The following is a 26,543-nucleotide window of genomic DNA, read 5'->3' on the forward strand; positions in this document are numbered from 1 at the left end:
TTTTTATTTTTTTTTTATTATGGCCATTCTTGTAGGAGTAAGATAGTATCACATTGTGGTTTTGATTTGCATTTCCCTGATCATTAGTGATGTTGAGCATTTTTTCATATGTTTGTTGGTCATTTGTAGACCTTCTTTTTGAGAATTACCTATTCATGTCCTTAGCCCACTTCTTGATGGGATTTTTGTTTGAGTTTGTTTGTAGATTCTGGATACTAGTTCTTTGTCGGAAGTATAAATTGTTAAGGTTTTCTTTTTCTTTTTTTTTTTTTTTTTTTTTTTTGAGACGGAGTTTCGCTCTTGTTACCCAGGCTGGAGTGCAATGGTGCGATCTTGGTTCACCGCAACCTCCGCCTCCTGGGTTCAGGCAATTCTCCTGCCTCAGCCTCCTGAGTAGCTGGGATTACAGGCACGTGCCACCATGCCCAGCTAATTTTTTGTATTTTTAGTAGAGACGGGGTTTCACCATGTTGACCAGGATGGTCTCGATCTCTCGACCTCGTGATCCACCCGCCTCGGCCTCCCAAAGTGCTGGGATTACAAGCTTGAGCCACCGTGTCCGGCCCGATTGTTAAGGTTTTCTCCCACTCTGTTAGTTGTCTGTTTACTCTGCCCACTGTTCTTTTGCCATGCAAAAGCTCTTTAGTTTAATTAGGTCCCCAGCTATTTATCTTTGTTTTTATTGTATTTGCTTTTGGGTTCTTGGTCATAAAATCCTTGCCTAAGGCAATGTCTAGAAGGGTTTTTCCAATGTTATCTTCTAGAATTTTTATAGTTTCAGATCTTAGATTTAAGTCCTTAATCCATCTTGAATTGATTTCTGCATAAAGTAAAAAATGAGGATCCAGATTCATTCTCCTACATGGGTCTAAATAATTATCCCAGCACCATTTCTTGAAAAGGGTGTCCTTTCCCCACTTTATGTTTTTGTTTACTTTGTCAAAGATCAGTTTACTTTAAGTATTTGCATTTATTTCTGAGTTCTCTATTCTGTTCCATTCATCTACTTCCCTACTTTTATACCAGTACCATGCTATTTTGGTGACTATGACCTTAGAGCATAGTTTCAAATCAGGTAGTGTGATGGCTCCAGATTTGTTCTTTTTGCTTAGTCTTGCTTTGCCTCTGTGGGCTCTTTTATGATTCCATATGAATTTTAGAACTGTTTTTTCTAACTCTGTGAAGAATGATGGTGGTATTTTGATGGGGACTGCATTGAATTTGTAGATTGCGTTTGGCAATATAGTCATTTTCCCAATATTGAATATAGCCATCCATGAGCCCGGGATTTGTTTCCATTTGTTTGTGTCATCTATGATTTCTTTAAATAGTATTTTGTGGTTTTCCTTGTAGAAGTCTTTCATCTTCTTGGTTAGGCATAATCCTAAGTATTTTATTTTTTAGCAACTGTTGTAAAAGGGTTTGAGTTCTTGATTTGATTTTCTGGTTGGTTGCTCTTGATGTATAGAAGAACTACTGATTTGTGTGTATTAATCTTGCATCTGGAAATTTTGCTGAATTCTTTTATCAATTTTAGGAACTTTCTGGAGGAGTCTTTAGGGTTTTCAAGGTAAACGATCATATTGTCAGCAATTAGTGACAGTTTGACTTCCTCTTTATCTATTCGAATGCACTTTATTTCTTTCTCTTCTCTGCTCTGGCTAGGATCGCCAGTACTATGTTGAAGAGAAGTGATAAGAATGGGCATCCTTGTCTTTTTCCAGCTCTCGGAGGGAATGCTTTCAACTTTTCCCCATTCAGCATATGGTGGCTGTGTGTTTGTCATAGATAAGTTTTATTACATTAAGATATGTCCTTTTTATGCCAATTTTGCTGAGAGTTTTAATCGTAAAGGGATGCGGGTTTTGTCTGATGCTTTTTCTGCATTGATTAGGGTGATCATGTGACTTTTGTTTTTAATTCTGTTTATGTGATGTACTGCATTTATTGACTTGTGTATGTTAAACCATCCTTCACCCCTGGTATGAAACCCACTTGATCATGGTGAATTATCTTTTTGATACGTTGTTGGATTTGGTTAGCTAGTATTTTGTTAAGGATTTTAGTATCTATGTTTATCAAGGATATTGGTCTATAGTTTTCTTTTTTGGTTATGTCCTTTCCTGGTTTTGTTATTAGGGTGATCTCGGCTTCATAAAATGAATTGGGTAGAATTTCATCTTTATCTATCTTGTGGAATAGTACTAGTCAAAAGGATTAATACCAATTCTTCTTTGAATGCCTGGTAGAATTCTGCTGTGAATCCATCTGATCCTGGACTTTTTTTGTTGGTAATTTCATAGTTACCATTTCAGTCTCACTGCTTGTCATTGGTCTGTTCAGGGTATCTAAATCTTCCTTCCAACCTTAGGAGGGTCATATTTTTCCAGGAATTTAACCATCTCTTCTAAGTGTTTTTTTTTTATTTATATGTATAAAGGTGTTCATAACAGCCTTGAATGATCTTTTGTATTTCAGTAGTGTCAATGTCTCCATTTCTTTCTTTCTTTTTTTTTTTTTTTTTTTTTGAGACGGAGTTTCGCTCTTGTTACCCAGGCTGGAGTGCAATAGCGCGATCTCGGCTCACCGCAACCTCTGCCTCCTGGATTCAAGCAATTCTCCTGCCTCAGCCTCCTGAGTAGCTGGGATTACAGGCACGCACCACCATGCCCAGCTAATTTTTTTTTTTTTTGTATTTTTAGTAGAGACGGGGTTTCACCATGTTGACCAGGATGGTCTCGATCTCTCGACCTTGTGATCCACCCGCCTCGGCCTCCCAAAGTGCTGGGATTACAGGCTTGAGCCACCGTGCCCGGCCCTCAATGTCTCCATTTCTTAGTGAGGTTATTTGGATTTTCTCTCTTCTTTTCTTGGTTAATCTTGCTAATGGTCTATCCATTTTATTAGTCTTTTCAAAGAATTAGCTTTTTGTTTAATTTATCTTTTGTATTTTTTTTCTTGTTGTTTCAGTTTTATTTAGTTTTGCTCTGATCTTGGTTATTTCTTTTCTTCTGCTGGATTTGGTGTGGTAGGTTGTTTCCCTAGTTCCTTCAGGTGTGACCTTAGAAGTCAATTTGTGTTCTTTCAGCCTTTTTGATGTAGGCATTTAGGGCTATGAACTTTCCTCTCAGCACCACCTTTGCTGTATCCCAGAGGTTTGGTTAGGTTGTGTTATTATTGTCATTCAGTTTGAAAAATTTTTTAGTTTCCATCTATCTTGGAGAAAGTTCCATGCACTATTGAATGGAATGTGTATTCTGTGGTTATTGGATGAAATGTTCTGTATGTATCTGTTAAGTCCATTTGTTCCAAGGTATAGTTTAAATCCATTGTTTCTTTGTTGACTTTCTGTCTTGATGACCTGTTTAGTGCTGTCAGTGGAGTATTAAAGTCCCCCAGTATTTTTGTGTTGATGTCTATCTAACTTCTAAGATCTATTAGTAATTGTTTTATAAATTTAGTAGGTCCAGTGTTAGGTGCATATATATTCAAGACTGTAATATTTTCCTGTTGGACAATACCTTTTACCATTATATAATGTCCCTCTTTGTCTCTTTTTACCACTGTTGGTATAAAGTTTGTCTTGTCTGTTATAAGAATAGTTACCCTTGCTTGCTTTTGGTGTTCATTTGCATTAAATTCCTTTTTCCACCCCTTTACTTTAAGTGTATGTCAATCCTTATGTCTTAAGCGAGTCTCCTGCAGGCAGCAGACAGTAGGTTGGTGATTTCTTATCCATTCTCTGGTTCTGTATCTTTTAGATGGAGCATTTAGACCATTTACATTCAATGTTAATATTGAAATGTGAGGTATGATTGCATTCATTGTGCTCTTCGTTGCCTATGTATTTTGGATTTTTTGTTTTTGCTTTTTAACTTAAATCTTTGTTTTATAGGGCCTATGTAATTTATACATTAAGAGATTCTGTTTTGATGTGTTTCCAGGATTTGCTTCAAGATTTAGAGCTCCTTTTAGCAGTTATTGGAGTGGTGGCTTGGTAATGGAAAATTCTCTCAGTATTTGTCTGAAAAAGACTGTATCTTTCCTTCATATATGATGCTTGGTTTCACTGGATACAAAATTCTTGGTTGATAAATGTTTTGTTTGAGGAGGCTGAAGATAGGGCCCCAATCCCTCCTGGCTTGTAGGATTTCTGCTGAGAAACCTGTTGTGAATTTGACAGGTTTTCCTTTAGAGGTTACCTGGTGCTTCTGTCTCACAGTTCTTAAGATTCTTTCCTTCGTCTTAACTTTAGATAACCTGATAAAAATGTGCCTAGGTGATGAGCTTTTTGCAATATATTTCCCCAGTGTTCTTTGTGCTTCTTGTATTTGGATGTCTAGGTCTCCAGCAAGGCTGGGGTCCTTTTCCTCATTTATTCCCCCAAATATTTTTTCCAAGCTTTTAGAATTATCTTCTTCCTCAGGAACACCAATTATTCTTAGATTTGGTCATTTTACATAACCCAGACTTCTCGGAGGCTTTGTTTATATTTTCTTATTCACTTTTCTTTTCCTTTGTTGGATTGGGTTAATTTGAAGACCTTGCCTTAGGGCTCTGAATTTCCTTCTAATTGTTTAATTCTACTGTCAAGACTTTCCAGAGCATTTCACATTTCTAAAAGTGTGCCCAAAGTTTCCCAAGTTGTTGATATTTTTAAAGCTATCTATTTCCTTGACTATTTCCCCCTTCACTTGTTGTATCATTTTTTGGATTTCCTTGCACTGGGCTTCACCTTTCTCTGGTGCCTCCCTGATTAGCTTAATAACTAATCTCCTGAATTCTTTTTCAGGTAAATTAGGAATTTCTTCTTGGTTTGAATCCTTTGCTGGTGAACTAGTGTGATATTTTAGGGTGTTGAGGAGCCTTGTATTGTCATACTACCAGAGTTCGTTATCTGTTTCCTTCTCATTTGGGTAGGCTCTGTCAGAGTGAAGGTCTAGGGCTGAAGGCTGTTCAGATTCTTTTGTCCTATGGATCTTCCTTTAATGTAGTACTGTCTCCCTTTTCCTATGGATGTTGCTTCCTGTGAGCAGAACTGCAGTGATTATTGTCTCTCTTCTGGGTCTAGGCACCCAGTGAGTCTGCCCAGGTTTGTGCTGGTACTGTGGGTTGTCTTCACAGAGTCCTGTGATGTGAACCATCTGTGGGTCTCTCAGCCAAGGATACCAGTTCCTATTCCAGTGGAGGTGGCAGGGGAGTGCAATGGACTTTATGAGGGTCCTTAGCTTTTGTGGTTTAATGCTCTATTTTTGTGCCGGTTGGCCTCCTGCCAGGAGGAGGAGCTTTCCAGAGAGTATCAGCTGCAGTAGTATGGAGACGAACCAGTGGTGGGTGGGGCCCTAGAACTCCCAAGATTATATGCCCTTTGTCTTCTGCTACCATGGTGTATAGGGAAGAACCATCTGGTAGGGGTGGGGGTAGGCATGTCTGAGCTCAGATTTTCCTTGGGTGGGTCTTGCTGTGGCTGCTGTGAGGGTTGAGGGTGAGATTCCACGTCAATGGAGTTGTGTACCTAGGAGGATTATGGCTGCCTCTGCCAAGCCATGCAGGTTGCCAGGGAAATGAGGGAAAGCTGGAAGTCACAGGCCTCACCTAGCTCCCATGCAAATCAAAGGGCCATTCTCAATCCCACCATGCCCTACCCCCCAACAGCCCTGAGTCTGTTTCCAGGTGGAGGGTGAAATGCACTTGAAAACTTGCTCCAGGATACCCACCTCTCAGCTGCGAAAGGAAAGGGCTTGGTTCTTCCCCTGCCTGTGGAGCCTGCATACCAGATTTATACCCTCTCCCGAATTCTGGGCCAGGAGGCTTCTTACCCTGTTCAAACTGTTACGAAGTTCAACTAGAGAATTCCTTCTCCTTGTGGTTTTACCCCCTGCTCCTCTGATCACCCTCCTGATGGATCCCTGTGGTGCCAGGCAGGAATGGCCTGCTAGGGGACCAGAAAGCTCCCAGGGCCTTTCTGCTGCTTCCTCTACCCCTTAATTTTGCTCAGCTCTCTAAATTGACTCAGCTCCAGGTAAATTCAGAAAGTTCTCATGCAAAAAGACCTTCAGTTTCTACAGTGGAGGTGTGTGTTCGAGAGAGGAGGGTCTTTCTTTCCCACTTCCACAGTTGGGGCACTCTCAGTATTTGGGGTGTCTCTTGGGCCCTGCAGAAGCGATCCACTTCCTTCAGAGGGTCTGCAGGTCCTCTCAGGATTGCTGGTTTGTTCCTGTAGTTGATCTACAGCTAAAATTCACAATCGCCATTTTTTTTTTTTTTTTTTTTTGAAACAGATCTCGCTCCGTCGCCCAGACTGCAGTGTAGTGGCCACAGTTTTGGATCACTGCCTGTAGTATTTTATCTTGAAGAAGTTTGAATTTAAACAGATGAGAACTAGAGTCCTTTACACGAGGTCACTGAATTCTCAACTGTATCTGCAAGACATGAGCTATGACTGTACCTCAGTTCCTTCAACTGGCATTGATAATAACATGCTATGTGCAGTTCAGCGTGGGCCCCTCAGGCTCTTTTTAGACTCAGACTGAGGTTGTATCCCCAAGGAGTAGCTTCCCACTCTACTCAGCTGAGCAGGGTTGCATGTCTCTCTTGACTACCACATGTTTCACTTCTACTCTTTCACAAAGTCCTTATTGTAATTCTGAACTTTCTCACTTCACGCTCTCACACCTGGTATTACTGGAGGAGGTTTTTAAAACTCCAAACACTGGCAAAGGATTTTGGCAGAAGACTAGATAAGCATTTGTTGATTTATGTGAATAAGTTGTATTAGTAAAGGTCTTGTGTAGTCAATGGAAAGTGCTATAGAATAGCTGGTTGTTAGTTGTTTGTTGTTAACAGCTGATAATGAAAAGACAGAACTTCTGAGAATAATTCAGCTATCATTAAAGAAAAGTCAAGGCAAAGAAAATAGATTCAGAGTCTGAAAGGCCAGCTTAGTTATGCCACATAACTCAAGTGAAGTCCTTAATTTAAAAAGCTTTGCTGTCATAGCAACCTAATTACAATGTGAAGGGAGGAACTCTTACTATGTTCTATAAAGTTGCATGCCTTCCAGAGTCCCAAATACAATTCCAAGAAAATTTTTGGAAAAAAAAAATAGAAGAAGAATATTTATTCTGAATTACTTTTTCCCTACGTCTTCTCCCTTAAAATCTGATCACAAAATTTAATGAGACACTTGATACCACCCAGCAACGGACAAAGGTTTTCATAAACCATCACTCAGAATTGTATAATTTCTCTTCTTAAACGTCTCAGTGGTTTCCTATATGACTCACAGGGAAATGGAAAATTCATACCATGAACAACAAGATTCTAGGAGATCAGCCCTGCTACACCTCGGCCGAAGCAGTCAGCACTCCCCTTCTGAATCCTCAACTCTGGCCTCAATGGCCCTGGTTCTTCTTTGAATTTATGTAGCATGCTCTCATTTCAGGGTCTCTGCAGAAATTTTTCCTCTGCTGAAAAGTCTTCTCCCTAATAGCCCAAAGCGCTTCCACTTTTTTCAATAATCTTTCCAATTGTTCATTCAGAAAGGCTTACCCTGATCCACCGTTAAAACAAACCACGCTACCTCCTACGATCTCAGGCTTTAATTCTCCAAATCAAGCTTTTCTATTTGCTTTTTATAATCATTATCATCACCTGGTCTTATATATATAGTATATGTGTACATATTCATTTTCTCTTGCTTTAAACAATTTTTAGCCATATCAAAACCAGACAACATATCATAGCTATTTGCAACTCTTTTTAAGTTACCTAATCCCAGAAAAATTAGAAAACAAATGCAAGATGATGCATTTATTTCACTTGGCAAATAAAGAATAAACAGGTGAAAGGGGACTTAAACACATTCTACTCATTTCTCTGCCTCTTATGGTTGAAGACAGAAGATACAGCATTCATCTGTAGTTGCATAAGGCAGTGACTACTGCTAACAGCAAAACTGAGACTTGAATCCACTTAATTTCAGCACAGTACCCTTTATAACATATTTCTGTCCTGCTTATAGGCATTTTTTCCCTTGAGTTTCTCATTACAAAATATTCTAGACCTACACTCCCTGGATATAGAAAAATAAGAATAAAGTTGCATTTACTTAAAGAAAACAATAAAGGTGACACCTAAAAAATTACCTTATAAGATTATATGTGGTCAGATTTTTACTATTAACAAAATATAGTGATAGCTTGTCATTATTACTATTATTTTTCAACAGCCCTCTGTTCCAGGCATTTTAGCTCAGTTATCTCCATTTCTCACAAGTAAGCAAAGTTGATTTTATTAGCTCCACTTTTCAAATGAGGAAAATGAAATTCGGTGTGCCATAGCACATTGCCCAAGGTCACACAACTAGGAAGAGTGATGGACAGAATGGATGTCCAAGGTCATCAATGCCAACACCTGTGCTTTCTCTTGTACTCCACACCCCTCTGTAGATAACAGTGGAAGAACTCTAATAATCACTCATGTAGTTGAACTTATTTTAAGCTTATGTAAAATTTTCCATGGTCATAATGTGAGTTGGGTTCCAGGCCAATCTCTGCCACTCTAAGAAAACAAGGTGACAGTGATGAGATATGTTTGAACGCCTTGTTATGAAAGAAACAAGTTCTTGTTTACTTAACTGGAACCAGGAATACATCAATTCTGGCCAGAGTGTTAGAATAAAAGCACCCCTCTGACATGCAGAATTAGGATAATCTCTATATTAGAAGGGCAAAGAGGGGAGGAACAAACCGTAAGACAAAAATAAAACATTTTGCATTTGTTTCTTCATGTAACGTGCATCTTAGAAAGCTTTACAATTGTAATTAACTATTGTGCATTGTCTGGCTTTGAGATGGCTTAAAAACATTTAAAAGCAGGAGAAAAGCCCATTGTGAGGGCTTAGAAAGTAAAAAGTAAGTCGTTTTATTTTTCTTTCATGTGACGTTAATTTATGCAGAAGCTAATAACATATCTGTGGCTCAGAGCTGCTCATTGTAGGGAAGATTTCTTTCCCAACCAGATTCTCCTGTGATCCCTGACAGAATGCAGCCATCATTTCAGGGCTTATTATACTTTTGTCGGGGAAAGGTAATATTCGGATACTTTCACATCCACATTTAATTGTTAACTTTCTGAATATCAATAGGCTTAAATGCTCTAATTCTTCTCTAGCTGTTGAAAAAAAAAACCCAGGAAACCAATGAGAAAGAGATGGAGAGGAATTTTGTTATGTGGATTCAAAGTCAGATAGACAGAAAGGGAAGAGTACTGTTGGCTGCTGAGGAAGAAAAAGTCAGGGACAGGGAAGTTTTCATAAAAGAAACGGGTTATTTATATATCCAAGTAGGACATAATTAAATTGTTATGTTTTTATAAATGAAAAATTAACTCCATTATTGCCAAATCACCTATAGAACAGAGACAATAGTGACAATAGTGCTTGAAGAAATGTAGAATCTTTGGAAGTTGACATTTTAAATGAAATTCACCATGAATAAAGTAAGTCTCAGTCTCATAATGACAGCTTAAAGGTCTCATTCATAAAAATGTTATTAAAGGATAATATTTACATCTGCTTTTTGTGGACTTCTGCTCTTATTCATGACTCTCACAGTATATGACTGTAATCACAAGCAAAGTGTATAATGGGAGTCTTAATTCAATTTGGACTAAGACAAGAATACTGTATCACCACAATAAAATTCCAGATATATTAATTTGAAGGGTAGAATTTATTGCACAAGGGCATTCTCTTTAAAAAAAAAAATAGAAAAAGAAATGAATGCCTTCCATCTTCTGGGTTCAGATATCTACTTTCTTTGTGAAGTTCAGTGTAAAATTGACTAATTGGCACAAGCTTTTTAATGAAACATTTATTCATCAACCTTATAAAATATGAAGACTTGGATACTGAGTTCTGATCTTATGGTGATTATGGCATTGGCTTTTAGCATGAGCTTAGAAATATTTTAAAGTCATCTGTATTTTAATTAACCCTTTTTCTGACACATGCCATCAAAGGTGATGCTTAGCAAATGTCCATTCAATTATCTGGCATATGCGTTTATCTAGAGATTATGTAAAATTTACCACTACACAAAATTTCTCCCAGAGAAGCTGAATGTAGTGATACTTAAAAGCATCTTTATTCAGAATTTTACATATGATTCACATGTTTAATATGCATGAACCTTTAGGAAAAGGAAAAGTGGAATTCGATTGGTTTATTTCTATGTCTGGAGGTATCAAAATTTGACTTCTTGACTTTCTACTTCTGATTGGATGAGTTGTAATAGCATGCTCTACACACATTTAGACAAAGTGTGAATACATTTTTCTCTGCGACATTAGATTATCTCTAGAAGTCATGAAAGGGTTCTCTATAAATTTTACTTCTAACATTGAAAGAAAGTGTTGTCTTTGATCTTCTAGGTAGAAAAAGCTCTATACCTAAGGGAACTAGTTAATTCCTATATTTAATAAGATGCAGTCACTAGGAGACAACTTACGCATTCATTCTAGAACTACATATTGAATTTCTTTAGCATAATAATAATCTTACAATAGTTCTGGGTAATGGAAGTCATTGAAGGTACCTGTACCTGAGATGAGAGACAACTAACAAAGAGAAAGATATTTCAAATATAAGGTAAATAACACTCAATTAAATATAAAAATCAGTAAATTTACAACATGAACCATAGCTATCATTGCCTCAAATCTAAAACCACGGAACGTTCTATTTCAACAACTATGTATTAGTGCAAGACTTCATTATTTGAAGTAACTATGCTTACCAGAAAAGTGTCTGGGGATGTCCAACTGCAAAGTGGCTATGCATGGGCAGGGTGTGAGGTTTTCTGTCTTTGCCCCCCTCAGACCAAGGCTTTCTCAGATTTATGAAACATGGCTCCTCCATGAAGTTTAGAGGTACCACAAACAGTTTGATGTGGGATTCAGACTTATTGCAACCTCTGGGCGCAAAGATTGAACACCCTTGTTGATACAGCCACTCAGAAAGGACAGTGAAAGTTATGTCTCCAATGCACTGCCAGACACTTGTCACCAGGCTTAAATGCCTGTTGACAAGAGCCAGATATAAAAAACAGCCACCTCAAAATAGATATGTTTTTAATGGCCTAATATATTATTTCTAATGAAATTGAATGTATGAAAAGAAAGAAATTCTTTTAGTTTATCTGTGGTATATTTTCCAAGAAATATATTTTAATTGTATATATCAATACTTTTAGGCACTAAACAACTGTTTAGTTCAGAAAGTTCAAACTATCTTGTTCCTTACGTGTAAACAGTATTAGCAGTACAATATTATGCATTTACTGTGAGCCAGGCACTGTACAGAGTGTTCTGTAAACGTTAACTTTGAGGGAGATATTATTATTTTACAAATGAGGAAAATAAGGTTTAGTGAGATTAAATTGCTTGCTCAGTCACCAAGCTAGCTGGAGGCAGAACCAACTGAACAAAAATCCTTCATTTCAACCTTGGTTTTGCTTTCATACTAAATTTCCCTAAAGGAAACATTTCTTCTCTAGAAAAAGAAGGGGAAAAGAAGAAGGCCGAGAAGAAAGCTACTTCTGAAACAAAAAAGAAAGGTAGGAAATTTAAAAGCTGTGTACCAAATAAATCAATTAGTATCTATGCATAATACTACTGGTAAATGTATTATTTTCTAGGAAAGAAATTTCCTTAATAAATGTATTATCATTGTTATTAATGAACACTCTTAACATGTCTAAGTATTCCAAATAAAATTAAAATTGTCAATTTTTAAAAAGAGAATTTAAGCCTAAACACTTTTTGAAAATTACTACTGTGATTATTTTTCCTTTCTTTAGAGCAGTTGCTCAGTTCTCTCTAATTCACTACTTTACTTAACTACATGTGTGAATATGACGGTTATTATTTAACTAATTCAGTTTAATTTTAAAAGTTTACCAAAAGGAGATCAAGTCATTTTATGTAGAAGGCAGAAAATATTTGACTGGTTTGTTTTAAATATATATATATATTTTTTAACTGGTTATTTTCAAATAATTCATCTGATATCCTAAGTAAACTTCAGAGATTTCAGAACTTTTGACATGCTTCTTGTGACCTTATAGCTCAGAGAAAATTCAATAAATTATTTTTAATATATGTTATGAAAGCTGTTAAATAATACTATAATTAATAATGCCATTTAATGTTTTCACTGTTATTAAATAATTTTTGCCTTTGGAAAAAAAAATCTGTTTCCTGAAGAGAAATTATACCTAAATTAACTAGTCTGTTATGAATGTGCTACCTTACTCATATTTGACATGACTTATGGTTGATTTAGGATTCCTCTATACAAGATGAATTGGATGCCTCAATGGTAGCCATGCATGCTCTGAAATATATGCAAGTTAAACAGGTAAAGACTTATAATTTTCTTATTTTACCACCAGAAAAAGAAGATGTCAAAAAGAAAAGTGAGAAGGAAACTGCCGTTGATGTGGAAAAAAAAGGTATCACACTTTCTTTGTTTTCTTAGATGGATTGTGCTCAGGACGTTTGCTTCATGAAAGACTCCTCATGCAACATACACAAATTATATACACCTACTTATATCTACCCAAGAAGTGAAGGTCAAAGCAAAACTTGTATTAGACAAAGTTAAACAGGCAAAGAAGACGTTATTCAAGGCTATTGCAATAGGAGAGAGAGATTGGAACTGCGTCCGAACTCAATTCCACTAAAACAAAATGCAGGAGTGTTTGTAACGGCTGGTATGGGGAATCACAGGACATCTGTATTTGCATATTGGTCTTTCCCCCCAAAAACATAAACTTTCAGTCTTACATCTCCATGATAGGAAGTAGATTCATAATGCAGAGCAAGGAGCCCAAGGAAGTTAGGCTTCTATCCTTCCATGGAAACTGGGAAAGATGGGGCACTATCTCTCTCTTGATGAGTACATTTCAAAGGGATGGCTCCCAGTTCCTTGAGAAAGGTTTTATGGGCTGTAAAACTGGAAAGTGGCTTGTAAAAGTCCCAGTTACTTGAGAGGCCAAGACAGCAGCATCGCTTAAGCCCAGGAGGTTGAGGCTGTAGTGAGCACCATAACTGCACTACTGCTCTCCGGCCTGGCTGGCAGAGGGAGACCCTGTCTCCTCACACCACCCTCCACTGAAAGAAAAAAAAAAAAGATTTATATCTCAAAAGAGCAGAGAAAGAATTTCCAATAACAAGTTTTCCAGTTTTCAAAAGTAAATGCTCTAAGAAAAGGGAGATCAGGAGCTGCCAAAGGTCAGAAAGAAGCCTATTAAAGTTTAATCAAGGTGAGGGCCACCTTGGTGAAGATACAATGAACTTGAGAAGAGCTACGTAGTAACAACACCACCACTTTGCAAGGATAAGAAGCTGAGAGAGAATAATGCATTTCATTAAGAAATAAGGTTATTCAACTATTTAACAGTTTTGATTTTTGCTTTAAATTTTGTTCTCTTTCTATTCTTGTTCAAACATGAATATTGGCTTTTATTCAAGTTGGGCTTAAGTTTCCATGGAAAAGACAATCATCTCAAGTGTTATGGTTTGGGACAGGCATTCTTACCTCAAATATTTCCTCCACTGGTGTCAGTGTTGCTTAAAATTCTACCGTTAGAACCATGCCATTCCTTTGAGTTATGAAAGAATTGTCCCCTATTAAAATGCAAATCTTCTAGGGCTTGTGTATATGGGGTAAAAATCTAATTCCTCTCAGCTATTAGAAACTTAAAGTAAAAGATTTCTAGATCTTCCCTGTGTAATAGTAAGCTGAATATGGTACCCTAGAAAATGAGGTGGTAGGTAAGCTTAAAAGAAGATTAAGGAAACTTAAAGGTAGGGCATCATCTAGGGAGGTCAGGCTGGGTTACATGGAATTTTAGTGAAAATCTTTCCCTTTCTAGGTTGTAATAGTGTATGTGGAAAAAATGATAGTGGTGAGGACCCTAAAGAGAAGAGCATAGGATGTCAAACTACATAATGATTACTATTAGCGAGCAGCAAATAGAAATGTCTAGAAATCTCTGGCATCATATTCTAAATTGAGCATAAAAAATGTAAAATGTTAAGAATTATATGATTATATGGCCGATGAAATGAGCAGGAAGGATCAGCCAGACATTCTGTGTGTCCTAGAGCTGATTGCCCACTCCTTTGTATCCAAAGTTCCATATTAAGAATGTATTATTGTAGAGTCTATTGTTTTATTAAATATTAATTCATTTCTTTTAAAACTTTCTTTATTTTCTGATAAAATATATATTTTATCATCCAAAAGGGAAAATAGTTCTGACTCCCTGAAGCTACTGAGAAACTGCTTGCTTAAAGCAGTGGATCTGTGAAAATTACATGATTGAGTGGTGAAGATAAACCAAGATACTTCATCCTTGCTATCAGTTCTACTAAAAGAGTTGCAAAAGAAATTTTTGAGTTGTAATTTTCAAGCATTTTTCATATGCATGCAAATGCAAAATCTGAAAAAGTGTTTTTGGCAAAACTCAATGGGGTATGTGTGTATGCTCACACATGTATGTGTGTGGGCATGTGTGTTTGGCTTTTTGAGGGAAATGACAAAACTTGTTTTTATGCAGTGGTTCATGGGAAGATCTTACACTCCCATGCCACTGGGAGACCTGTGTTATTAGCCCAGCAGTTGTCAAGTCAAAGTGAGGTTATGCAGCACTGGCAAGAGAACTGATGATGCCAATATCACTTCCTATGAGGATAGTGCTCAGCCACCAAAGCAGAGACCAAACTAGGCATTTGCTCAGCATATCTGGGCTGGACTACTCAGCTAGTGTTGAAAAACAAGTTTGTCCTTCTTGGAACCAGTTTTCTGTTTGTATGCTTGTCATTTTTACTTTTGATTACACAACATTCCATTGAGTTTTCCAAATCAGTTCAACTTCCTGATAAAATATAGGAATAGTTTTTTTGCACTCCCTTAACCCCCAAATACTCAAAATTTTGTGTGTGTGTGTGTGTGTGTGTGTGTGTGTGTGTGTGTATGAGAGAGAGAGAGAGTCAGAGACCGAGAGACAGAGAGAATTGACTTTCAATTAGTGCTAGTTTTTAACTTGTTTCTTTTCAGGATTTAATAATTCTTTATATTTTCATTTCATATTTCACAGCAATATGGTTTACAAAGAGCAAGTTTTAAGCTTATTATGAAAGTAGTAAAATTTTATAGAGATAATGAGAAATTGAGAATAAACTGAAGTCTTGAAGAGCTGGGGAACATATGTCATTTCTTCCTAAAATAGAGGAATATGGCAGAGCATATGATCTCACTACTATAGCCTCAAATAGTAGAAGATTTACAAGGCAAAAGATATGCCTACATGCTTATTTAATATGTGAGTGTTATTGTGATATTTTATTATATTTATGTTAATGTTCATATTATTTATATTATAAAATACATGCATTTATTTATGTTATTTTAGTGTATTCCCCTTATATTTTATTGTTATGCAGACATAATGAATCTAAGGCTTAAATTCTATTCAGTGATAGATGGGCGTCTACTGCACGTCACTGGTAAATCACACTTTGCCAGTGATCTCTGGGGAAGATGTGGGTGGGTGGATTTTATATTATACAAAATTCCCAGCCCATTAATTAACAAGGGATGACACTGAGCAATTGGCGTATTGAGGGTTAATTATAACACTCCCTTACTTATGTATATTTAGTCATCCATGATTAAAAACACACACACACACACACACACAACAAATACCTACCACTTAAAAACAGTATGTAAAATTTAAAAAAATTATCTTGATATTTTTGCAATGTTACAAGGTACATTTTCACTTGAAGAAATGCCATAAAAAAAGACAATTGGCAAAAGCAATAAAGACTTTAAAAAACATCTCTCTAGGTTTGTATTAAATGTCAGATCTAATACTAAACAGATTCGATCTAAATCTGTTAGTACTACTAGAAGACATTCTATCCAGGGAACTGCGTACCTGCAATGTTATTGAAGAACTAGAACAATTAAAATAAAATAATCAAAATTTGGATTATTAAGCATCAGGGCACATCAGTAGGTTAGGAGGCTTCTTTGTTCACCAGAGCTGTCTTTTCATATCCACAAAGACTAGATCCTGGAAACGCTGAGGCAGGCCTCGGCAAATTACTAACATCTTTATTTGCCAAATCATTCGTCTGCTTTGCCAAAGCACTTCTGCCTTTCAATCTCGTGTAGGTGTATCTAATTGGTGGAACTTGATAGGTCTCCAGAACTGGCTACAAGTGAGTCTGTAAGATGCATTCCAATTTTTTCAAGTAGAAGTGGGGTGAAATGGAAGTTGAAAGAGGCTATCAACAGTATCCATAAAATGACACTTTCAGAAATGTCTATGATGATAAAATTCATATAAGAGATGGTTTTTGAAGGTCTAAACTTTATAGTGATGAAACCTATCTTTGTGTTTCCCCAAAAGATTAAAAGGATGACTCAACTAACCAACATGATCAAATTTGGCAATTCTAGGTGTTCACAAGACATACTTACCTGAAGTTTACGTAGGTCTTTATCTTAACTGCAGATAGAAGAATCACAGATATTCTTTCTCTCTTCAACTGCACGGTGATATTTTTGAAGAAATAATGTTTCACCTACTTGATTAGCTTATAAGAGTTGAACAATTAACAAGTTGACTTGTCTCTTAATAAAACAATTATAAACTGGTCTAAATATATAGACACAAAAGAGAAACAGGCCAAAACTAAGATGACCCTTTCCTCTTGAGTTGGCCTTTTCATAGTTACAATTGTAAACTTTTTGGAGTTAAATTATATGTCATCTTACATGTTTATAAACTTATTAACTGTGAAAATAATTTTGACAAAATAATTGATGATAATGACATAAAATCATAGTTGATTATCACACTTTATAATAGGATTTTTTTCAGGAATTATCTGTATAGAACTATAAATTACAAGAAGGACATTAAAAAACATGCAGCTTTTCTGCATAAGCTACTAGAAAAGAATAAATTTGTTCATTCATTCATGCATGCCTCTTGAAGGAAATAGTTACAAAATGCCTACTATATGCCAGGCTTTGTACTATGTGTTGAGTACACAGAACTGGATAAACAGACATGACCTGCCCTAATGGAGCTTATAGTTAGACAAGGGAGGCGCACAGTGAATAAAAACAAAATGTCCATAAGTTCAACTCTGATTAAGGGCAATGGAGAAAATAAATTTAAGGCAATATTAGAAAATAATGGGTTGGGTTGGGGAGTTATTTAAAAGATGAGGTTATGAGGGCAGGCCTCTCTGAGAGAAAACATTTAAATTGAGATCTTACGTATTGAAAGGACTGAGCCATTGATTGCTGTATCATAGTGTGATGTATATATATGGTGTGTGCGTGGGGGATTGTGGTTTGTACTAGGAGTCAGAGTATACAGGAACATGTATAGGTATCTGGATTTTATTAAAAGTGTAATGGAGGAAATTGACCTGAGGTTTTAAATATAGTAATCTATATAACTCATGGTCAATGCTCTTGGAATAGATGAGATTAAAAAGAGACATTGTGTCAAAAGAAAAAAGGGAATAGAATCCAGGATCAAGACCTGGGAAAGTCCAACACCTACCAATTTGATAATGGAAAATAAAGCAAGAGGGGCTGAAAGGAATTACCAGATAAATTAAAGGAAAAGTTTGGCATTACAGATGTTCCAGAAACAAATGTCTCAATAAGCAAAAAGTTATCACCTTTGTGAATGTCACTTAGAAGTTTGTTTTACGAGGGCAGAAGATACAAGGGCAGTCAGTGGAGTGAAAGGATGAAGCCAGGTTGGAATGGGAGGTGCAAAAACGGAGACTAAAGTATAGATTTTGGGGGGAAGGGGGAAGGAATATGGCTGTATGAGGAGTAAATCTTTTGTGTTTTGTCTAGTTTTGCTTTAATTGTTCAATCTAGTGTTTGAGGGACATAAGATTGATGCTCAGAGGGACAGAATATATAAGCAGACAGTGAAAAGATAATAGAAATCATTTACAAATCAGTTTCAAATTTGATGAGTACATGGTAAAAAATATTCTTTTTTGGATATAATACTACAGATGCTCTGATAATTAAAAAACTTGATGTTTTCAAATTATGACTAGGATTCTATGCAGATTGTCTTAAAAGAGAGGCATACATTTGTAAGATATACAATATGATTAGGAGACTCCGGTGATAAAACTAAATTCCAGTAATAAATACATTCCGGTGACAAAACTAAATTCCAATAATAGATACATTCTGAGGAAAAAGCCTCAATTTTAGAAAAAGATATATCCAAAATTTCTTGTGCGCTCACTGAGGTAAGTTTGTGAAATGTATTTTAGCAAAGCTCTTTAAGGATCAGTCATTCATTAGCAGTATCCCATTAGAACTTTACACTGAAACATCTTTGCGGTGATGAATTGATCAGATAAGAGTCATCCAGTATAGAACTCATAAAGAATTTCTGCTGTTTAAAGGATACATGCATATGTATTTCCATAGAATATTTTCAATTACTATATGGGGCAAATAATATTAAATTCCACACAAACTAAAATCTTTGGCTATTTGCTTTCTTTCTATAAGATCTGTTTTGTCACTGAGAAATTGCAAAGAGTCCTTTATAGAAGCTTATTGCTTTGAATATATCATTAAGTGTTACTGTCTATGAAACATTAGAATATTGTCTATTTTACTTTCCTATCTTTTGTAACAGATTGTTCTAGCTCCGGATAATATATATGGCAGATTACAGATCACTTAAATTTCTACATTTACATGTAACTAAAAGTAACCTACTTGAAACATTTATATGTACATTTATAATTAGACAAAATAATATATAGTATTTTTCATATGTGTTAATGTTAATTTCAGTTTAAAAGAACATCCTTCTGTTTTCTAGACTTGTATATTGAGAAGATTATATCTTTTTCTGATCACCCACATCTTTCTCCTTATTTGAAAAGCACTCGATGGTGGGTGCAGTGGCTCATCCTTGTAATCCCAGCACTTTGGGAGGCCAAGGCGGGCAGATCACCTGAGGTGGGAGTTTGGGACCAGCCTGACCGACATGAAGAAACCCTGTCTCTACCAAAAATACAGAATTAGCCAGGTGTGGTGGCATGTGACTGTAATCCCAGCTACTTGGGAGGCTGAGTAAGGAGAATTGCTTGAACCCGGGAGGCGGAGGTTACAGTGAGCAGAGATCACTCCATTGCACTCCAGCCTGGGCAATAAGGGTGAAACTCTGTCTCAAAAAAAAAAAAAAAAAAGAAAGAAAGAAAGGAAGAAAGAAAGAAAGATAGAAAGAAAGAAAGAAAGAAGGAAAAGCCCTTGTTTTTCTTCTTCCGGGGTTCTGCAAATATGTATTTGGGTGAGTCTTCCGGGGTTCTGCAAATATATATTTGGGTGAGATTAATAAATGCATCCAATTGGTATTATTAGACACTGAACTCTAGATTAAATTTTTTCAGAATATTTACAAGTAATCCAGCAGTTACTATCAAGTTATAAAATATAGATAATTCACATACCTTTGAGTGATATTGGGGTAGTTATATTATATTATTTTATATTATTTTATATTTCAGATAAAATTTTTAAATATTTATTCATGTAGTAAATAATTAAAAATCTAGTACAAATTAGACTTGGTTTAATCAGTATTTCCCAGCCTTAACTTAGTGAGGCTCCACAAGTACAAGCCAATGGCAGATTCCTTTCAAGTTAGCTTTTTGTTCCTCAACAGATTAGGTTGCAAGTCTGAATTCAGATGGTGGCAGCTTGACTGTATTAAAAACATTGTTATGCTTAAAGAGCTTTGAAGGAAAGAGAGTATATTTTCAGAGAGTGTTTTATAGTCATGGAACTTATGTAAAGGCGATAGTTGTTTATATCTTTGAGAGTAAGAGATTTTCCAATAAAAGCCTTCTGACTTAGTATGATATATTTGATTATCTCTGCTATTAGCTCTGGATTAGGCATATGGAATAATGTGTTTTAGAGAAGGTGAAATGAAGTAACCATCATGACTTATTGTGGGAATATCTGAGATAACATTTTACGCATTCACTTTTGGTTTGAACAATACAAAAGTGTGCTTGGGCTGAATGCAAAAATGAGGTAAAGCCATTTTGGTTTAAAAAGGAATTTTAAAATAAATATAAAAACTCAGAAAGAAGGAAGGTTTATATTAAAAATCATTTAGGCCTGGAAAAAAGGACTAGTATACATGTGACTATTTTTAATCTTTTTAATGTTTATTTTGGGGACTTAGGGCTATCCTCCCTAAGGACAAAAACAAGATCACCCCTAAACTTGAATATAAGAGAACCATGTTATGTTTTATTATTGTTATTATTACTATTATTGTATTTTGAGACAGGGTCTTGTTCTGTATCTCAGGCTTTAATGCAGTAGTGCAATCTTGCCTCACTGCAGCTTCAACCTCCTGGGCTCAAGTGATACTCCCACCTGAGCTTCCTGTTTAGCTGGGACCACAGGTGCATGCCACCATCCATAGCTAATTTTGTTTATTTTTGTAGAGATGAGGGCTCACTATGATGCCAAGGCTGGTCTCAAACTCCTGGACTAAAGTAGTCTTCCTGCCTCCATCTCCCAAAGTACTTGGATTACAGGCCACGGCACCCAGCCTTGTATTATCTTTTATTAAGTTCTTTCAACAGGGAGGATTGAAATACATATCAGTAAATATCAGTAAATAGACTGTACATATTTCTTCTCTGTATGCATTGATATATCAATATTTTTAGAAGCTCCTGCACACATATTAGATAAATTATTTTAAATTCTAGTTTATTTTTATTAATAAGATAAAATATTTTCTGAAAAAAGTAAGAAAATAATATAATTATACAGTAGTCTCTTGCAAATGTCATAAATTAAATTTTCATGGGAAAATGACACAGTGTCAGGAAGTGGAATGTCAGTTAGAAACAAGTTATTTTTTAATCTGTTAATCTCAATTTTAAAATATGGAAAGATACTGATCTATTTGTTAGGCAATAATGTGACAGTATGGCCCGAGATTTCCTTGTCATTTAAGATACATATTTAATCATGCAGATGTGAAATATCCCGACAAATTTTGTTGTTACATATCCTAAAAGTCTATAACATTTTTCTTTCAGTGCAAGTAAAGCTTTAAAAACATCAAAGTGATATCTCCCTCAACTGCAGCCTCTCTAGGGATCCCAGAAGCATATTTTTGAACCAACAGCAAATTTTGCCAATATGTATTCATCAGGAGGATTTTAAAGTAATCATAACAACAGTTATTAAATCTGTTTTCTTATTTGTTATGACTCTGTAAGGTAATCATTATAATCCACATTTTATAGAAAGGGAATAGGAATAGGTAAATAACTTGCTCATCATCCCCATTAAGTAGAGTGAAGTCAGTATGAATGAAAGTCACCAAATAAAGCTTCACTTTTGCAGCCCAAAAACACTTTGTCTTCCAATTCTAGGAAACAATGGTGGCAGACTGCTTTAGTGTCTTATTTTTTTTCTTCCTCTTTTTTTTTTTTTTTTTTTTTGCTAATTTTCTTGAGATTATATTGCAGACAGTGGTAAACATGGAGGGAAAAATGCAGAGGAGATCCTACAGGTCTGACTCTTACTTTTCTTATAGAAATTATGTTTTCTTTCATTCATTCACTCAACAAATATCTAATAAGCCCATAATATATGCAAGGAAATCTGCTTATTATTGGACATAGATCAGTGTAATAGACATATAACTTGTCTCCAAGAACTTTAGAAAACAGTCAAGTAAAAATTATACCATAAACACTATGAAAGGGTAAATATAAGGGCTTGCACAAAAAAATCAAGGCATAAGTATAGAAATTATTTCTCTTTTATGGTTGGTGGGTGACTGTTAAAGATCTAGAACAGGGACACCACACACCTATGTAATTAGGTATTTGATCAAGACACATATAATACTTATTTTTAATCAGAATAGAGAGTGGAACACAGGCACTTTTAACAGTGGTACATCACTGAAGGTACTTGCTCTTGCAAGTGGCAGATGATCTAAAGCAAGGAATACATTAGTTTATCCAACTACTATTCAGGAGTTAACTGGCTTTGAGTTTAGCTTGATGCAGAGGTCACATGATATCATCAGGAGATTTATCTGTCTCTGTTTTTGGACTCCACCCCCTTAAGATTGGCCCATATAGCTGTCAATTGGCCAGAGGTGCTGCCCTATATCCTCTCTTGTTCATGTCCTGCTCAGGGATTGGGAAAGGGGGCAGGGTGGAATAGATCAGTGTCCTGAAAGGCCAAACAAAAACTTGAGTAATATCAGTCCTTAAAGGCCCATTCCCAAACTAACCTTTGTGGTGAGGATGAAAGAATAACCTGATTGTTTTAGCTGATGGGGCCTATCCATCCATCAGAGGAATTACATAAACTTTGTCCAAAACATTTGAGCTAAAATTGGGTTGGGTGATCAGTCCCTAGATTAGGGTAAAAAAAATGATGAAATGGAGTAGCTAAAACATTAAAAAACAAATATAAGAATTATCTTCAAGAAGAAGTCTTTTCTAGATAGAGGAAATATAGGTGATATGATTTTAAAATTTTTATTTACAGAATAACACGACAGATAACTTTTTTCGTGTCATCTGTGGAGAGAATGCTTAAGTATTTTAGAAAAGCAACTCAACATAGAACAATGTAGTATGATCAACAAAAGCAAATGAAATTGCAGGTTTCATTAATTAAAATATAATGTCCCCTCTACTTTGTAGTTTTAGAATTACACTTGGATAACAGTCTTTAATTTTAATAAAGATAGCTTGAAACAAACCAGATTATATTCAGGAGAGAGTACTTCAGAAATGTGGATGTGTAATATGGAAATGAGGAAACATCAAAGCCATGTTCCTCACTTTGATCTATTCTCCTATTTAGGTGTAGACTTACTTTTTATTATTGTTAAGAATGAAGACTCCATGGTGGAAGTTAGAAGTAGACAATGTAGAATGTTCAAGATTATATGGGGAATCTTATAAGTCAGTGAACACTACCATTTGAAGTTTTCAAACAGAAGAGTGGGTATCTTTCTTGAGTTTGTGGAGGTAATCCTGTAAGAAGAAGGGTTACTACATTACATTTGAGAGGACTTATAAGCCTCTACTTTTTCAAAATTAAACATCTGGCTAAATGAAACTGATGTCTAGATTATTTAAACTTTGAAATGATGTTATTATTATTATTGTTATCATTGTCTTAAATTTAGCCACTTGTCTAACTCTTCTGGAAGGTTAGTTATTAAAAAAAAAAAAAATGGTGTGGTCAAGAGTTTATCCCAGGAAGTAAGACCATAGTAAATGTTCACTATCTATAACCTCAATTTATGCTATCTCTCCTGACTACCTATTCCAGGAAAATATATCACTGTGAACCTAATAATAGTATGTTTTATTAATGTCTGCATAAACCAAAGGCACTAAAAAAAATAAAATTTATTACACATGTGGAATAATGATTAATTGTCCTCGGTGCAAAGAAATATCTTGAGACATCTCAGCAGAAAAACCCCAAAGACAAGAAACCTAAGGTAGGAGAGAAAGTTTAGTAATTATTTGGAGTGCAAAAAATAGAGAAAAACAATTTGGACAGCAAGTTTCTAGACTGGGAAATAAGAATTTTGATTATTTGTTAGAAAGTTTGTTGTAGGAGGTTAAAGGAGGCTTGAGAAGCACATGTAATATAATACTTCTGTAATTAAAAACAGTATTTTTCAAAAAATAATATGTGTCAGCATAAAAAAATTAAGTAATTTTGTTAGTCACTTGCTCATATCCTGTTAGCTATATAAATTTTAGGATATAAGGTCAAAATGTTGAAGTAGCTAAAGGTAACAGATGAAGTAGCTAATGCTAAAATACGCCAGAAGAAAAGGCACATAAAATAATTGTCTTGAAAGATACCATGCTGATGTAGAGGTGAGAACATATGGTTACATAAATCAGAGGACAAAGAAGAAAATACAGCATGGCTTGACCATATGATACAAGCCCATCAATGGAATATAGTTAAGTACTTGGGCTGTCTTCCCTCTAAAAACATGTGTAGACACCAGCATTCCCAGGAAGTAGTACTACTGATCATTGCTCCACTATGCTACCCATGCAGCAGGGGCTCAGTGGACATTTGTGACATCAATCATAAGTAGTTTTTTGAAAGAATGCCTGGTGATTCCACTACGTTTTAGAAAAGGAATCCTAATAGTTCACTCTCTCTTTTCTGAGACAACTCTCTCCAAACTGTTCCTTTTTAAAACTCTCCTTTACTTTTTTACCCTTCCTCTCTATCAGCCAAATTCTTTGCTTCCTATTTTTCTCAGAAAATAGAAGAGATCTCCCATAATCTCTGACCATCAAATCCAATAATGTACTTCATCTGTTTCTTTACATTCCTTACATTCTCTACCTTCTTAGGAGAATACAGCACAATACAATGGTTACAGTGTTCATATTCCAGGAAAAATCCTTCCACTAGTGCACAGGATGCTTTCCTCACCTGCCAACTAAGGAGCATCACTCCTGCAATTCTCATCTCTGCGAATTCATTTTGATTTCTATGGTCATTCTTAGCAGCATAAAATGGGCTATAACATATGTGTGCATATGTGTGTGTGTGTGTGTGTGTGTGTGTGTGTGTGTGTGTAGGTAGATAGAACCAGATAGATAGATAGATAGATAGATAGATAGATAGATAGATAGATAGATAAACGATAGATAGATAGACATGTTGTGTACTATATAAATGTCCTAGTATTCATAGCACATCCTTCTCAGGTTGTTGCCTGATTTCACAGATCCCCTTCACAGCTAAACTCCTAATAAGAGTTGTCTACACTCTCCTTCCAGTCTCTCATCCCCACTGTACTCAGGCTTTCATCTCCACCACAGTTCTTGTCAACTCTCCACATTACCCTGTCCAAAGATGGACTCCGTTCTCAAGAGCATTTCACAGCCTATCTCTTTCTTCACTTTTCTTTTAAGCTCTCTGGTCACTCTCATGTTTTCTTTTGCTGGGTTCCTCCCTTTCTTTCTGGAGTCTCAAACTGGAAGCACTCTAGGGCTCAATTCTCTCTTTCTCTATCCTCACTTCCTTGGTGACCTCATAGTCTCGTGACTTTAAAACCATTCTTATAATAATGACTCTCAAATGTCTGTCTTCAACTCTGGCCTCTCCCTGAACTCCGAAATCACATACTCATCTATCCAATTGCCTATTCATCATCTCCATGTAAATATCCAGTATACTTCTCAAAGTTATTGTTTTTCTAAAACAAAAACAACAAAAAACCCCTCATGTATACACACACACACACACACACACACACACACACACACACACACACATATTGCCCTCTACATCTGAATGTGGCTCTATACTCAGTATTTTCCTCTTATTAGTAGATTATTACAACATTTTTCCCCCTGGCTTAAATCTTTCTAGTCACCCTTAACTCCTTTATTTCTCCTCCTTAATTCATGATTAACTTCTGTCACCTTCACCTTTGAAATATGTTTAGTAGCTAAACTTTTCTCACTACCTTTATGAACCACCTCAGCTCTGGCACCTTAGTCTCTTTACCTCTAAAGGCAAGTTCATACTGTAACAATAATATGATAGCCCCTGAAAATTTTAGCAGCTTTGACAAATGAGAAAGTTTTTTTCTTGTTCATGCACAAGTTCGAAAAGTTGCTGTACTCATCATAGCCGCTTAGGCACCCAGGTTGATGGAGCCTCCGCCTTCATCTGTTTCCACCTTTACAGAGGCTTCCACTTCACTCCGAGTAAAATCTAAAGTCTCCACAATGATGTAATAGGCTGTTTATCAACTGAAGGGCGAAGATAACACCTGGGAAGCTTTCTCATGCAGCAAAGCCGTGAACTGAGGTCCTAATCACACACACTTGCCATTTCTAATCATTTGTTATTTGAATAAATTTCTTCCATTTCCAATAGAACTTACAGTTTCAGCACTTAGATTTCAAAGGTATGTGCCAAATTTAATCTCCTATTGCAACTGAATTTTAGCTTCACTTAAATTTTATCAAAATGACAAGACAAATTAAGGTATGAAATCTTTAACTAAAAAAATGCAGTCAGAAAGGTAATTGATGCATGAATTATTTTTTCTTGTTGGTAAAGGGCTTGTAAAAATACAATGCATCTGAAAAAAGCCATGACTTCAACTTTGCTATGAAATGATCTCTATTGAAAGGATTTGGCCTTGGTGAGAAGGCATGGATGTGTGAATGTCATTGTGAAAGACACGGGAGAGAATAACCAATTAGGGACAGGAACTGACAGTCAGGCAGGAAGGAGTTAAAGACTGCAGGTTAGAAAACAGTTTTTTATTCAGTTTGATGCGTTGGTAACATGGGCCATAAAGTTACCATGTGTACCTTCGAATGTGGATAGGTAG

The 26,543-nt window shown here is 35.9% G+C and overlaps 1 protein-coding gene and 1 long non-coding RNA gene across 33 annotated transcripts in view; one reads left to right on the top strand and one right to left on the bottom strand.

Moving 5' to 3' along the window:
- Positions 1 to 11,019, bottom strand: part of LOC104652069 (uncharacterized) — a 59,897-nt gene extending 48,878 nt beyond the window's left edge. The window contains exon 1 of one of the 2 annotated variants that reach the window (XR_005578858.2): positions 10,800 to 11,019. This is a non-coding gene — a long non-coding RNA (uncharacterized LOC104652069). The remainder of the gene's footprint in view (positions 1 to 10,799) is intronic. The other variant, XR_005578856.2, reaches the window with a different exon arrangement.
- Positions 1 to 26,543, top strand: part of TRDN (triadin) — a 370,662-nt gene that overhangs the window by 165,872 nt on the left and 178,247 nt on the right. For all 31 annotated transcript variants that reach the window (XR_012517192.1, XM_074397548.1, XM_074397529.1 and 28 more), the window contains exons 11-12: positions 11,559 to 11,618; positions 12,456 to 12,515. Coding sequence is in view for 30 of the 31 variants with exons in the window: in XM_074397548.1 (XP_074253649.1) it covers positions 11,559 to 11,618; positions 12,456 to 12,515 (120 nt within the window). In the remaining variant the exon portion in view is untranslated. The remainder of the gene's footprint in view (positions 1 to 11,558; positions 11,619 to 12,455; positions 12,516 to 26,543) is intronic.

This window comes from Saimiri boliviensis, chromosome 4, assembly GCF_048565385.1.
Source record: "Saimiri boliviensis isolate mSaiBol1 chromosome 4, mSaiBol1.pri, whole genome shotgun sequence".
NCBI lineage: Eukaryota > Metazoa > Chordata > Mammalia > Primates > Cebidae > Saimiri > Saimiri boliviensis.